The sequence below is a fragment of the Cebidichthys violaceus genome, unplaced genomic scaffold (genome assembly GCF_023349555.1).
Source record: "Cebidichthys violaceus isolate CVI_PGR_0920_01 unplaced genomic scaffold, fCebVio1.0.p SCAF_51, whole genome shotgun sequence".
NCBI lineage: Eukaryota > Metazoa > Chordata > Actinopteri > Perciformes > Stichaeidae > Cebidichthys > Cebidichthys violaceus.
Window position 1 is genome coordinate 852,924 of NW_027176717.1, and position 16,495 is coordinate 869,418.

Below are 16,495 nucleotides of genomic sequence, written 5' to 3' on the forward strand. Positions count from 1 at the left end.
CAATTATCATTAATGTAATCACATCAGTATAATGTCGTTAATGATAATGTCCTAATACAAGATGGTGATGCAGTTTGACTTCCAGTAGCATGTGACCTGCAGGCTAATTGTATTTCCATCTCATTCAGGCGATGACCGCTGTTGTTGAAATGATAACATGACGTGACCTTAGTGATTTCTTCATTGACGCTGAGGAATTTCTGGGTTATCCGGAGAGCAATTATCTCCACAATTCACTCAATATATGTGTGCAACCTGGGGGTTATATGGGTAAAAGGGGTTAGTGAGGTCAATATGTGGGGACATTTTTCTTGACCTGATAATGAAACAAGATGAAAAGTTGCTGTGGTCACCAAAGTTAGATTTTCTGGCAAGCCATCCAGTAGCTGGTGAGGAAAAGTAAGGTGATCACCAAAGTTAGAAGGATTCATCCTCTGGGGATCATGGATGTCCATCTTTTATCTTTTATAATTTATGTTTGCACAGATTCTCTGTCTCTGCTCTTCTGTAGTGACAATGGGTGATCTGTTGTCGTTATTTTTTCTAGGTCAATCTGTTTTGATCCATGTTAATCAACCTATGTTTTTGCATTACCGCTCTGATTAACATTTGAGTTTCGGGCCTTCTTTTACACTTATGTCTCTGAGTGAAATCCTATGCTCTGTATCACTTGGTTTTTGATTATTTCTCAACGTCTATCTTCTTCTCTGTGTGTGTCGTAATCTATGAGTGTGTGTGTGTGTGTGTGTGTGTGTGTGTGTGTGTGTATCTCCAATCTATTGTGTGTTGATAGTTAATTGATGACCTCTGTGTGAGAGACAATATGTTCTGTGCATATATCGCTCACGCTCTGATGAAGGTCTTAGTGACCGAAAGCTTAGAAAACAATTTGGTGCAAAGGAGACAAGTGTGCAGATGTTTTGATCATGTTTTTTCATGCAAATCCGTCTGAAAGTTGGTAAAAGGCAGTCAGATACGATAAAGATTCACCGGCAACAACACTTGCTTACCTCACCAAACAAGTGGATTGTCTCGCTCTTTGACCCACTTTGATCAATCTCATTCTTTGGTTGATCATTGTCTCCTGGAGGTTTTGGCTTTTTATGTTATCTGTGGAGTTGCAACATGTGGATCCTGCAGCCTGCAGGTCAAAGGTGAACTGAGGAACGGTGTCGTCCACAGCCTCTGCCATGTCATTTGATTGTCATAGTGGGAATTGCATCACAGAAACAGTGAATGCGTTTAATCAGTTAATAAGTTACAGCTGCTTACAATGCAATCACAGTTTCTAAAACCCCACCTGTGGGGCAGTTACAGCGGGAAGGGGTGGCATTCATTCACTTTGAGTTTAACATGAAGCCAGTGACAACATGGGAGCGCCATCAGATATGAGTTGAGACAGATTTTACTCTAATGTGTTTAGTCAGGGGGAGCAGTTAGGAGTGGTGCTTATTCACAGTGACAACTCCCCCTAAAACAGGCTGCATTACAGCGCTGTAGTTTTAACCCTTTAAACACAAACTTTACCACAAACCTCAAATAATGTATTCCAAATTTGAGCATTAACCTAAATTATTGTGTAAATACCTTTTTTCCCACACAGATTGGGATTGACGCATTCAGAAAAAAATGACCACAGTTATGATGTAAATTCAATGACAGATGGGAGTCACTGACTGATTTCCCAACATGCTTGATAAAATGTAACGATCCCATGAACTATTGAACATGTAGGATATTTTACTTAAAACACCCCCAAAATACTGAAGAATCCAGAAGGTGTTACAAAAAACATTGGAGTGATCAGTTTAAGCAACCAGTTGGAATAAAAACGTTAAGTAACATCATAGCTTTCCTTTCGCTAACAAACAGGAGGCAGAATGTACCATTACGTGTGTGGAACAGGTGAAACATGAAACTCCCAAAAGAAAAAATGCCTTAAAAGTGTAATGAAGAGTCTGAGGCTTAATAACTTGAAGAGAGGTGAGGCCAGAGGCCTGGCGATGACTAATATGCCGTTCTTAACATATTTTGGAATCATTGACTTTAAAATGTACACTATGCTTTTGTGACATTTTGAAAAATAATGTTCTACTTATTCTTCCTCGATGTGTTCTGATTGGAGTCTTGGGTCCAGAGCAGTGAGTGAGTGAGTGCTGGCCGCGTGGCCCCGCCAACCTTTTTCTAACTCACAATGAAAATAAATTAATTCACAATGGGATTTTTTTTTTTACCTTATAATAGCGCATACAAAGCATCAAAATACACTAATAGAGCTTGTTTAAAAAAATAATTTCAAAGAAAGAAAGATGAGTAGGCCTAATGGGACTTTTAATATTTATTCATTATTTGTTTATTAACTGGCCCCAAGATAAAACAAGTTGAGTGAGTATCCCTGATCTAGAGTGACTGACTTTCTCGCTATAATAAAAATCCTATGTAGCATCTATGTAGTCTATTTAAAAGATATGTTTTTTCTTCTCAAAATGATTTGAGATCCTAAATATTTTGGTAATATATTACAATAGTAATTGTAAATATTGCACCAAGCACAGAACAGTCCTAAATGAAAAATCATTGATTAGTCGTCATAGGTGACCCCCCCCCCCCCCAACACACACACACACACACACACACACACACACACACACACACACTGAAACAGGTCTACTTGTCAAATGGTCCAATGCTCTGCAGCACCAGTCCGGTGGAGATCAGCACAAATTACGCATTTGTTTATTATTCTGTGACCAGAAGTGTAGCTCCGCCCACTGAGACTAACCCAACCAATGAGCTCATTCCTGCCTCAGAGGAGTGATCTGTATATCTAAACCTCCAGTCTGCCTGTTCATTGTACTGAGTCAGCGGCCGTGCGCAAATGGAACCAGAGCAGGGCTGTGCTGTAGACTACATAATATCTCTCTGCCTGCAGGACTTCACACGCACTGCCGACTGGAAATCACAGGCAGCAGCTACAGCTTTGACTTCATCTTCCACAGATTGTATGAGGAAACCATAAATCCAGGATAGCTTGACGGGTACCCCGGTTGGGATCTCTCCAACAGCCCCCTCCTCCTCCTCTTATTACTGACCATCTCGGACCACGGATGCAGAGAGCAGCAGCGATGCGGCGGCTCCGCTGTTAACTCGCTGGACCGTTTGCTCTCTGTTGTTGCCGTTGTTTTTTTTTTTATCTAAAAAGGAGGCAGAATAAATCCACAATGAAACTCAAACCGAACCAGACCAGGACATACGACGGCGAGGGCTTCAAGAAACGAGCAGCATGTCTGTGCTTCAAGAATGAACGCGAGGAAGAGGTAAGAGGTTCCGCAGAAACTGAACCACATGAACAATATGCAGGGGTTGTGTATGACTTCGTGGCCTAGTCATCCCCTGTCTGCACCCAGTCATTCAAACAGCGCAGGGGTGATTATGAACCAAATCGAGAATGATATTTAGTATTACACATGGGTTTAGACGTGTGGCGCCAGCTTCTAGGTGTAGCTGCGTTAACACTGTTTTCTGTCTGTCACAATGCCACTATTTTGGTTTGTTTCCGTGCTGTTGCTGCTGCTGCTGTTGTTGATGCGCCTTGGGCCATCCAGTTTAGGCTAGTTTGAGGAGCGCGTAAAGAAAGGGGGGAAAAGGCTGTTGTCAAAGTAGCTACTACTAATAACAAACGACAACGGTGACACATTTCAAAACAAAACACCTGATCAATACCTCATTCGAAACTATATTGAGTTGAAGCAACGCTCTTATTTTGAAGACTGATTCGCTCTACTTCCGGTTAGCTTGCTCTTAGCTTGAGTGGCTAACGCGGAGGGGGCGAGGCACTCTGTTGCACGTTTCCCTTTCATTTTTGGGGGGTTTACATCGGTGTGTTTTGAGAGAGGAGTTAAGAATGCGGGCCTCGAGTCTATTATTAAATATATCTATCAACTGTCGCGTAACTTGACCACATTTAATATCACGACAGGGAGGGTCCAGGCAGTGGCCATTCATGATTCTGCTGCAGCCCACCGGCCTTGAGCGGGCAGCTGCGTAGCAATGATGTGGATGAGGATTTAAAGGGGCCCTCGCCATGTAAATAATGGAGATGGGGTTGCAGACTTGTATTGTTGTGTCTTAAAGACTTTTCTAGGTGATATACAATGCAGTCGATCCACGTTAAAGGCGGATTTCCGTACTGTAACAGCAGTGTCTTTCCACCCCAAACCTAATTAAAAACACACAAGCTGTGATATCGCCAAGAATAGGCTATTACAAGTGTTTTGTGTTAGTCACTCTCTTTATTTATATGCACACAAAACAACAACAGTATTAACAGTGACCCATATCAAATATTCAAAACAGTACAAACAATTAACTAAATAAATAGAATAACCTTTATAAGGGTTTATTATAAACACACTAATACTATAGACATATTCTTATCCAGAGAGCCTATATTAATATAAATGACTCAAGTTAAGCTGTTTATACTGGTTCCATTATAACTAATAATAGTCATGTATGCATATGACCAGAAAGTCATATATGTCCAAATATCAGGACCATATCTCTGCTTTTGTGGCATATTCTCTCATGTCTAAATTTAGCCTCCACTTTGAGCTTTGCATAAACAAACTGTTACACAATATACAGTGAAAGCAGCCCAGTGTGATGTCCCAGGACTGGCACAGAGAGCTCTGCCTGAGCCTTCCAGTGTTCAGCTGTACAACACACAGATTGGAAGAGTTTTACACACACACACACACACACACATACACACACACACACACACAGACACACTTATGTCTGTTCACTTACACAAAACTTGTACCTGTACTACTGCGGTCTTGCAATTTTTTTTCTGATTTTTTTTTTCTTTCTTTTCTCTTGACTTGCAATCGCAGGAGAGGACAGTCAGGGAACGTTGTGACAACAGAAGAGTGTAGGTGTGACCATCACCCTCAGGATATTCAGGCTTTGACAGGCATGTCTACTCATGCAATCGCATGGATGGCACTGCTTGAAATATGAGAACCAATCTGGTGATTATGATTTAGGGTAGTCAACAATGGCCATTTTCCGCCTAACGAAGGTTGAGATATGGAGCTTTGTGGCATCAAAACTCTCCTTAAACACACGCCTGACACATATACAATCAGTTCCTAGACACAGGAGACACAATTGTGGTGAAATGAGAGCCCTACATGCTGTTGGACTGTTTTTGTTTCGGAGAGGAAAGGCGAAAGCTGAACCCTCAGGGAGAGGTTCTGTATGACAGCAATTAAACTCCCAACCGGGGAAAACAGGAACCTCACAGTGCAGAGGGATGCCAGTGATAACTGAGGAGGGCACCTGGGTAAATTAACAGCATGTGAGTTGCTTGGGGCCTGTGTGCCAAGAGAGCTTCTTTAATCATCTTACTTCATAATAGTGCAGTGGTCGGTTGCAGAAACCCTTAGTTAAATAACAAGCCCTAGAAGTTTACTCATTCGTACATTTAATGCAAATTTAAAGAAGTAAACTGTATGATTCCATAGCACTTCCCCTGCTTTATGTTTTCACCTCCAGTTATTCTGATTGGATATTGTGAAGCACACACTTAAAGCCACAAATGTGTGGGTGTGTTTACTGAGAAATGATTTCATCACAACATTGTAACCTGACTGCTGTGCAGAAATAATCAGAATGCAGTAAGAACACAGTAAATCTGTATGGCTTCAATATTTTCATATTAACAATAGATTTAATGACTGTGACATGGGTTGCTCTTAGCGACTTAACAAAAAAACATGAGAATTATCAGCTAACTCTGCAATGCGCATCATTTCTGATGAGCTTTATAGAGACTGGTTTTGCTTTTCTGACGCTCTAGAGACCAACTGTCCACTACAGGTCCAGTAGCAGACGGACGACGTTAGCAGCTAACAGATGAACATAGTGGAGCATTTAGCAGCTTAACTGCCAAAGATGTCACTTTGGGCGTTGGTGGAGACCAAAACTGAGCTAAAAGAAGCGTGAATATTGGACTGCACAGAAACACGACTCCAAATGAACGCTAACATTGCGTCATATCTTCTGGATGTGGGAACTGTTTGCTGACAAGTTCACCATATCAACTTAATATGTCCACTTGTTTCCACTTCCCCCAGGTGTCCGTCATGTTAACGGTTGCCAATCTTAATTTGAACCGTTCAAATATTGTTTGTTTCATGATTTCAACCTAAAGTGCTACAAACTGTGCTTGGCAGTGTTGAGGCTTCGTATAATGTCACGAGTTCATGCATAATTTGGAGTAAGAGAAAAGATCCGATCGAGAGAACAGTTTTAACCGTAACCTCCATGTTTATGAATTTATGACCCAGAGGCTGCATATTGAAGGTACTGCAGCAGATTGTAAACAATGTCATACTGGGAATTGGAGGGGGGGGTTGTCAGTGTGAGTGGAACGCTTCAGCAGAAAGTCAGAAATGTAGGTGTTCAGTTTCTCTCTCTCTTCGCCTCTCCTGCTGTTTGTCTCCGACAGCCCCTGATAACGTCTCCTCTTGTATTGGCTGATACCTTTTTTATAATGTGACGACTATTTTATAGCTTAGCACTTCTGATTCTGCACTTTCCCTCATTCCCTCCGACCGTCACCCCGGCATTCGGGGCCTTCTTCTATTTGACAGCTACAGGCCTTCCGCCTCGGGGAGGAGGCGGATGTGTTAATGTCCTCCAGAATATCCCTTCTTGAGGCCATGCCAGAGGAGTCGCTGTCATAGCTTGTGTTTTACTACCAGTGGTAGTTCACATATCTCAAATTATGATGTTAAGTTAAGAGTGACTGATTCTCCTCTTTAAATCAGTTACGAGACTATACAACAGATCTTTGGATAAGAGAAAGTCTTAGCTAACGCCAGGTGAGTCTCGCATTCGTCCACAGGGTTTTTTTATTACCCCGGGGGAGATTTACTGCATGTTACCTCAGAATTTGCCCTCGTCCTTGTTCACACTGGGGGTCCCTGGGAAGTGATACAAGTTGCAAACCAGTGAAATGTCACCGAGAAACACTGCAGTGTTCCCTCTGGGGTTTCTTCTTCTCCTTGCCCCTCTTTCCAAATATACGTGTGTTTCTGTGCTCCGAGTTCAGCCGTCAGCCTACGTTTCATGACAGTGTGAGTTATTTTGTTCACCCTCTTTAACTGTGGCCTGTGTAGTCTGCACTTTTTTCCCAAAGTTATAGGAAAGGTCAGAAAGTGTAAAGTCTTCTTAGTCAGTGACTTAGTCAGTTTGTGAGTGCTTGACAAGTCGTTAACAAGTGAGCGGATTAGTGTAAATGGTTAGCCAGAAGTAGAAATGGTTGAAACGGATGGTGAATGAACTTGAAATACTGACATTTTCAGTGAATTCACTGGATTTCTTCAACTTGTCAAAGCATCTTGGTGCCTGGGGAGATGAATAGAAGCTTGCAGGTTTGATTTTGTTTGTGTCGTCACGCTGGAGTGTCCTTTTTGCTGCTCCCTCTTATGAACTGTATTCTGCTGATGTGAAGAAACAACTTCTTAATTATACACAGTTTGTAATATGTTGATTCAGTGCTCTACATTCCTAAATGTATTAAAAGAAAACTAAATGTGGCACGTGCTATATTTCTGAGGATGGACAAATACAAGTTCCTCGCGGGGCAACATGAGGAAGATAAAAATGGAACAACCAGAGCAGAAATCCTGTTTGTCCTCGCTGTCGCATAAGCTCTGCAGCTTTTGTTTTGTATACATCTCACACTTTAGACTTGGAACAAATTGACACCAGTGATCTCCATTTAAGCCTTTCTGGCTGCACTCAGACAACGGGGTCGGTCTCAAACACACCCATAACACAAAGAATAAATATTTTATTATGTCATATCACTGAAATAGCCCATCCCGCATGGAAGTACGTCACCCAATAATAGCCTGTATGGAAACAGACTTTCTGCAGGTGATGTTCACGTTCAAAAAGATGTGAAAATAAACCCTCGCTGCATATGACAAACATATTCCTTGGGGGGGAAAAAAAAGAATTACCATCTTCTTTCTTATTTGAAATAAGTTCCCCCTTCTCACATTGTGATTAAAAGGGCAAAAGTTCAGTTTGTTTTAGCTCACCTCATCAAAGATCCTTACTCAAGCAGGTTACACGGTTCAACGTGGCACATTTAGTTTTTTACAGTCTGCACTCTGCTGGGAAGGCGTCATGTTCTGCCCCAGCTCTGTTTGTACCGTTAGTGTAAATGACCCTTCCTCTAACACACATCCCTTAATGTACGCCACATCAGACATAACACCTGTTGTGTGTGCGTGCGTTTCTCGAACCTTTTACATCCTGAAGGAAATGTTTGCGGAGCGTGCACGCACTTAATCCGCACCATCACGCTTGACATGGATAGCTACCCCACTGCCCTTCATCCCCGATGACGTAGTCTGGAAAGAAGCAGGTGGCTGGGTTGGATGAATGTGAGAAAGATGTCAGCCGACAGTGCTCGCTGTCAAAGCCCCAAGCATTCGTTGTCCAATTGGTTTGGCCCCCGGGCCCTTAGCAGAGCACTCCGGTAGCTGCAGCCACGATCCCATTAGAGAAGGGAAGATATACAAAAACTGAGTTAGGATTAAGTGACAGGCTGACTTTTCTGGCAGATTACTGTATATGGTGGTAGAGGTACATGTCACCATATGTTGTACAAGCTACTTACCACACTTTTTCTCTCTTTAATGCATGCATATTTACCTTCACTGATTACTGTGTATGATCAAATGATTTCTAAACTGGCAACCACAAGCTGTAACATTCAGAACATTCAGTGGAATCACAAATAAATGAACCACTGAAGGCTCTGCACCTGAATCAACTGTTCATATCACTACGATCGTGGTCCTGTCACAGACTGTGTTTTAAAAAGAATGAGCAAAATTGCTCCATGCAAATGTGGTAATGTTTACAGCAGGTGTGCTTCTGTCTGTTGTGGTTGCTATATGGATACTGCTAGAAAATGCAGACACAGACTCATCTGATCCGTGCATATCCGTGTACACTGCAACTGTAGTGTAATTCAAGCCCCGCGGGCCGCTTAGGGAAGCACTCACAGACTTTGAGCGGCTCATGCTTGGTTTACATGCATTGTTTGCATTGTTTGTGTGTGTTGGAACCGCCTCAACACGGGCTTTGATTGAGCTTTAACCAACCTAGAAACCCAAAACGGGTGAAAGCAGGTGAACGGGTACATGCTATGGTCCCCCAAATGCCTCCATTTGTTCCAGTTGGAGTGAGCTTTTTTTCTAAAATAACTGTTATCCAGGTTTGTGTGTGATATTTTACAATAGTTGAAAGTAAAGTATCATGTTTCAGTGTGTATCGTTCTCATATATATTCCATGTATTAGTCTCACTCAGAAGACCATCCACACCATGTCAGGATAAAATATTTGAAGCGACGAAGGCTGCGGTGGGTTTAGGATCCTGTCTACAGCAACAGAGAATAAATAGCAGAGGCAGCAGCAATCATCAGCTGTCTGTCTTTGAGACTTGAGTCACAGGGGTCAAGGGTCATGTCTCATGTCAAGCTCAGGTTCAGTGTTTAAGTCTCAGAAACTACAGGGACTTCTTGCTTCCTTATGATGTGACATGGTTTTCTGTATCTAAAAGGGGCATACTCAAATTGATAGTAAAATAAAGGAATTGACATTTTTCTCTCTGTTCCAGGTTCTGCTGGTCAGCAGCAGTCGGCACCCGGAGCAGTGGATCGTCCCCGGAGGAGGGATGGAGCCAGAGGAGGAGCCGTGTGGTGCCGCAGTGCGAGAGGTGTTTGAGGAGGTGAATAAACTCAAGAATTGTTTCTTATCACTAAGTGAGCTCTTTTTGTGCGGTGTAGAGGAAGTCTTCGTTGAGGGTTGAACAATCCAAAAAAATGGTGGGTGGGGACATGGTGTCAGTAGCTGGGTGAACGGGGAGTGTGCTGGTATTCCAGAGGTCCCTCTGGTTGAGAACCTCGTGTTCTCAGCCACGTCAGCGGTCTAAACTTGGCTCCTCGTTGGATTCCTGTGCTTTCACAGACCCTGGAGCCCAACCCGCCGGACACATTGGTGCGACAGAGTGACACTTGTGAAGTATGCCGAGGGGGAAAGCACAGATGTCATATGTCCTGGCAGTAATTTCATTCCTGTAAATGAATAAAGCAACTACGACGTGTTATGAAAGAGACATAATTACATTTCCACATTAATATTCTTTCAGGATTTGAGCCAGGTTTGTTTATTCCATGTCAAGGGACATTACCAAGGATTGATAATGATACCTATTATTAGAATTACTGTAAGTCCTTCCTTAAGGCCTCAAATAGTGTAGATAAATTCCATATAGAAATTATTACCTTTTTAAGAGGCTGACAAACCTAAATTGAAGCAGCTGTGAGGCCACAGAGGACAAAAATGAACTCGGCACAGGGATTTATTCTGTAGTTCAGCTCTGAACGTTTTCTTTGTTTCGGTAATTGTTCGTAAAGCAATACATCCAAACAAAGCCTGGGAGGTTACAGTGGAGCTCAGTACATAGAGCCCTTTAAACATTGATATGTAATACACAATACCCATTGTTTTGCCACAGAATATAGTCTGTTGTTTGAACACTGCTTTTCTAATGTTTCTACCCTCTATTCATCTTTTGGAGTGAATAGAGTGCCCTTAAAACTTTAAGAAAATCACACAAAGCAATGTCCTTTGCTGTCTTTGTTCCATGCGCTAGAGCACAGTAGGGGAAAAACAAAAATCCTAAAAAATATTCTTCATTTATTCTTCAGGCCGGTGTGAAGGGCAAGCTAGGACGTCTGCTTGGCGTGTTTGAGGTAAGCTTACACGGCTCTCTTACTTTCAGTTCATTATACCAATGCAACCGCAACATTAAAGGGTATTAGATGCACAAATTCCCAAATTTTTTTTTGTTTTTATCATGCAATATGTAATTTCTTTCCCTTGCGATCCCTCCAGCAAAACCAGGATCGGAAGCACCGGACGTATGTGTATGTGTTGACTGTCACAGAAACACTGGAGGCCTGGGAAGACTCCGTCAACATAGGTACAGTTTCCCTTCACCTTTTTGTGTGTGTGTGTGTGTGTGTGTGTGTGTGTGTGTGTGTGTGTGTGTGTGTGTGTGTGTGTGTGTGTGTGTGTGTGTGTGTGTGTGTGTGTGTGTGTGTGTGTGTGTGTGTGTGTGTGTGTGTGCGTGCGTGCGTGCGTGCGTTTCATCTAGCTCACCTTTTTACAGTACACTGTTTTTTTTTATTTATGTGGAGGCCAGTATAGTGCATGGAGACCGTATGGGCATCGGGGTATGCAGTGGCCACAGGTGTCTATAAATCTAGGCCGCCGGTCGTAGCTGCAGTGGTTCTGAGCTGTAGTTCATTACAGCTGACAGTAGCCTGGACACCAGTATCCAGCCTTACTTTATGTGCATCCTCTACCTGTCGGTGTGAACCAGAGCCTGCTACATTCACTATGTTAGACTATATTAATGCACATATGTCAGTATATATGCCATGTTTTCACGTGCATGAGCATTTATGTATGTCTGTGATCCTCGAGTAGCGTCTACCTTCACCTTGCTTGAACCGAAAGAACCAATTAGCTGAGGATACAATTTAAATACACTCTACCTGTTGTGGTAGCTTGCTGTAAAATACTTCAGTTCTGCGTCGCATTACGCTTCCCAGTTTCCTTTTACCATTTCTTCCTATTATAGAAAAGCGAGAGTAACATGTTGAAGCTCATGATTTCCTTTATTGCATATGTACTAGAAGAAATGGCTTTGGTACAGTGTAAGAGCAACCTGTGGAAGAGGAGGAAAGTGTCTTGTGTATCTACTAGTAATGAGGGATATAATTTTTATGCTGTGGCTCTCTAATTATGGGAACACCCAACATTAAAGGCATCCTTTTAACTCATACATTGTGCTCCGTCTCCCCCTGCAGGTCGTAAGAGGGAGTGGTTCACCGTGGACGAGGCCATCAAAGTGCTGCAGAGCCACAAACCCGTCCATGCAGAGTACCTGCGGAGGCTCCAGCTCAGCTGCTCCCCAACCAACGGAAACTCCATCCTCCCGAGCCCGCCGCCCAACGACAACTACCCCCATTACAGCGCCACCGCGCCCTCGCCCTCGACGGGTAACGTGTTGGGCTCCTCCTGCAGATAGGACTGCACCTAAAACCCTGCGTGCGCCGTCCAGCTCGGATGGTTCACTGAAAGTCTGTACAGTCTTGCATGAATCTAATGACTTTTAGAGTTGCGGCTCTCCTGTATGTATCATTTCTAGTCTTAGGTGCAGGACAGACCAAAGCCAATCACCACAACTGTGTTGAAGACTCGCGTGACAGGGCAGGAGACGTCTCTGACAGAAAGACTGTGAATATCTCAAGAACACATTTGTTTTGACCGAGGAAGCTGCACACTCAGCTGGCGTGAATGACCTGGTGAAGGAATGCCTTACAGAAACTTTGTATGAATGTTGTATTTGGGTTGTTTTTCTCTCACTAATGGTAATTTTTTTAATTTAATTTTTAGCAGAATGGAAATGCTTTCTAGTCAATAAAAGAGTAATGGACCCCAGAGCACATCCATGCGGGGATGAGACGCCAGAGCATTGATGTGTTTCAAGGTGTTCCTCTGTTGTTAATGTTGGTTGGACTTTCTTTACACCATGTAATCATCAATTATTGACATATACAAAAAATATAGATACAAAAAGTTTTACACAATTAAAACAAACAATAGAATTAAATAGAAAATGTCAGGCCAGAAATGACTTGTGGTCGTCAATGCCAAGGTCAAGGGTCAGAGACGTCCTATCTGTCAGGATAGCGCCAACTGTCAGTGAGTTGATACCTCAGTAAACTGGATCGGAGTCGTGCCGTCGCGTTCCATATCCTTTGACAAAGCACTGCTGTGTTCAGAGTTAGACTGCAGCCGCAGACGTTACGGCTCCACTAACCTTGACCGATCCAACACACTGGACCGTTGACTGTTCAAAGCCACATACCAGTGTCACGGTTTCCCACGTTTTTGAAGTGAAAGTGTTTACTGGTGTAAAGTCTTTCCCTTCGGTTTGAAGTGCTGCTATCGGGTCAGTTGAGTTTATCTCAACTCTGGTAATGAAAGAAATGGATTTTCTTTAAATGAAAATAATCACGGTTGACTGCTCTTTGAATTGATGTTAGTATTTTTTTTTTATCATGTCTCATTTGGTAAAACAGACCACCAAATGACATCATCTCCATGTACGATATGATTGTTTTTTCTACCATAAGATTACTAGCGCTTTGGGCTGCGACTAATTCTTTTTATTTCTGGATTAACCTCGGATTATTTTCTTGGTTAATCTTCTAATTTGGTCTATAAACTTTCAAAAATTGTGAAAAATGCCCATCATAGTTTTTAATGCAGTTTTAATATAAATATTTCGTCATGATTTTGGGTGCATGGTGGGGTCTAAGATGCATACTTTGTAAGTTCAGCATTATCTCTACAGTAGGTCGTCCCCGTCTTTCTCTCTCCGTGCATCCCGTCTGCCTCTCTACTTCATATCGAGGCTAAAACGGTCCCTCAGAAATATTCTAAATAAAAAGTCATCTACATTTAGAATATGAAGACTGAAATCCAAAGAAAAAAAAGGCTGAAATTGGCAGTTATTTTTTGTTCATATAACCCACTCACTCCTGTGTTGACCGCTGAATGACGACTGGGAACCGTACAGAGATTTGTAAATAGCTTTGAAGAGAAACATTTAAAGTGTTTTTAACCTGAATGTACCTGTACAATTTCTCTTAATATTTTATATATTTTTTAACAATGTACAAATGGCAGGATAAAACCAATGCGTAGAAAACCCACTGAGAGCGGTATGTACAGTATATTTGTATCAATGACAATGTGCCACGGGTTTAGGATGTAAAGGTTGGCTGGTGGGAAGTCGAACGGTTGAATTAACCCGTTCTAAATCATGATCTGGTGAAAAAGTCTGTGAGGATGGTATTAGAAGTTAACTTGGAAACAAAAATAACAGACTGGATCTGGAGATACATTCTTTTTTTTCTTCTTTTTTAGAAAATGTATATAGCATCTTGCTAATCAGCTTGTGTGTGTGTGTGTGTGTGTGTGTGTGTGTGTGTGTGTGTGTGTGTGTGTGTGTGTGTGTGTGTGTGTGTGTGTGTGTGTGTGTGTGTGTGTGTGTGTGTGTGTGTGTGTGAGACGCACAAGACTGAGTATAGACAAATTATGAAATGGGGTTTTTTAAACATTTTTTGGGGGGGGAAATGAAGGCAGGATATTAATGATCAGGGGAATGTTTTTAAAGCTTTGGTAAGATGATGAAAAAAAGCATTTCATACACTTTTCAGACAGACGATTATTTTATTGTTTATTCAACCGTGACGAACACATACTGTTTAACACTGTTTTTAAGTTTTCCCATGTGACCTATAGATGTATGCTTCAGAACTTTGCAATATCAGAAGCTTTAAAACACCAATTCAAGTTCCATAAACTTTCAGCCTTGTTCGATTGGTAATGTTAGAACTCCAGCCACCTCGTGTGTGTGTGTGTGTGTGTGTGTGCGTGCGTGCGTGCGTGCGTGCGTGCGTGTTGATGAACGTGAAATATGATGTGCCAAATTGCAAAAAGTGTTAGGTGGGAAAATTTGTTTCATTTGGCAACTGCTTTGTGAAAAAGAATAATGATCTTAAACATTGTAATTTCAGAATATAATAATTTAGAGATTTAAATCCTTCCTTGTTGAAATTAAGACTAAGGAACCACAGGCACGTATTCTTTGTTTTACCCCATACTGTGTTTAAAGTCCACTTGTCACGTAGCTGAGCATATAAGACTTCACTAGAATCAAAATAACATAAATTTAACATAAACTCATTCATTTCGATGTTTGGCAGCTGAAACATCTTCCTTCACTTCCTGGAGCTTTTTGTGTGACGCTCGGGTCTATGCTGATCTGAGAACGCTCCTTTTATGAGTAAAGCATGAGAGTCGGGATAAGAATCCCACGAATGAAATGTATGTGCTCGTGTACAAAAAAAGTAAGACGGCCTGGACGCAAGCGTCCACTAAATGCATGGTGGAATTGAACAGCTTGATTGTCTGCTGAACACATTGTAATGTCACATGGATGTAACCAGAGCATTTTACTCAAAGCAAACTTAAGCTTTCTCAGCGTTTTGTCACGAATATTATGCACAGAAAAGTTTAAGGTGAAAGGGATTTGATGACGTAGACTGGAAAGATTGTTTTTGAGACAAGATTACATTAAAAAGGGGAAAAATCGTATCGTAGCTGTTGTTGAATTCTCATTTATTTGCCGTCTATGAAGTTAAAATGTCATGAGAGTCAAGGATCATTCGTTGGCAAATGATTCAGTGGCTTCTAGAAGTAGAAAAGTAAGACCAGACCCAGCAGCTGATAAGCCATTATGTTTAAATCAAGGAAAACTAAATCTTCAAAGGTTTAGTGTTTCAGTAGTTTAGGAGTCATGACTAGATTAACCTGCTATAAGGCCCCAGGGTAAGGATGTGTGCCACTTCCCACCCACGCCCCCTGTTCTCAGCAGGGATAACATCTGTTATGATACGCGTTTATTGGCTGACATTTTTTGGCTCAGACAGTCTGCACGATATCAGATGAATATCTTGAGTCTGGGACTAGATTCGCAGGGCCCCTCAAAAAAACTCTATAATTTGTCAGACGATCATTCTTGAATGCTGGATGTCCCTAAACTAAATCTGCATTTTATCCACAAGAACCACAAACACACTGACACAAACATAATCCAGTTTTGTTTGGAAGTAGTATAATTAAACACAATATAATATCTTAACGATGTTATTGAACTGAATAGAAGTTGGTATGGCCAAACAGCTGCCTATAGAATAGTGTCAACAGCACAAAGTGCAAATGTGGAGGCCTTTAGCCAAATTTAAATAGACTATCATACATGTCTGGCATTAACAGTTGGGTCTATACAATTTCACAACTTGTGTAAAGACACAACCTGGTGGGAAATGCCTGCTGTGTCAGGCTTCAGCTCCCCTCACAACTCAAGCCAAAGAGGGCGGGGCTGAGGTCCAGAGTTTGAAAACTGATCATTCGGGCAAGTTCTGACACCTAAGGTGCAACATTCCAAATGTTGTCCCCTAAATATCCACCAAAAAATCTAAAGTAAATATTGTCATTAAACGTTGTGTGCCTTGGACAAATAAGGTTAATGATGAAGCAATGCATTGCAATCAGAGGTGAAAGCCACAATTTAAAATAGTTACAAATTAAGGTCCTGCTTCCAAACATGTACAAAGTTGTATCAACAAACTTTACTTTCAAAAGTTATTGATTAAAAACGATATTTTAAACTGTTTAGCACCAAGCTATATATGTGAAATATGTTTTGAATTAGGCCTAACTTAAATTAAACCACAGCTGTTATAGATGCAAATGTTT

General features: G+C 41.7%; 1 protein-coding gene across 1 annotated transcript; it reads left to right on the plus strand.

The window, feature by feature from the left end:
* The first annotated feature begins 2,861 nt into the window (after positions 1–2,861).
* Positions 2,862–15,336, plus strand: nudt4b (nudix (nucleoside diphosphate linked moiety X)-type motif 4b). Its single transcript, XM_068731398.1, has 5 exons — positions 2,862–3,317; positions 9,711–9,821; positions 10,804–10,848; positions 10,991–11,078; positions 11,971–15,336. The coding sequence occupies exons 1-5, from the start codon at positions 3,222–3,224 to the stop codon at positions 12,189–12,191; spliced, it is 561 nt and encodes a 186-aa protein (XP_068587499.1). The 5' UTR covers positions 2,862–3,221; the 3' UTR covers positions 12,192–15,336.
* The last annotated feature ends 1,159 nt before the right edge of the window (positions 15,337–16,495 follow it).

Excerpts from the sequence above, each read along its gene's own strand:
- nudt4b (XM_068731398.1), top strand. The coding sequence starts at position 3,222 with ATGAAACTCAAACCGAACCAGACCAGGACATACGACGGCGAGGGCTTC. Across the intron at positions 10,849-10,990 it reads GTCTGCTTGGCGTGTTTGAG|CAAAACCAGGATCGGAAGCA; the intron begins GTAAGCTTACAC and ends CGATCCCTCCAG. Across the intron at positions 11,079-11,970 it reads GGAAGACTCCGTCAACATAG|GTCGTAAGAGGGAGTGGTTC; the intron begins GTACAGTTTCCC and ends CTCCCCCTGCAG.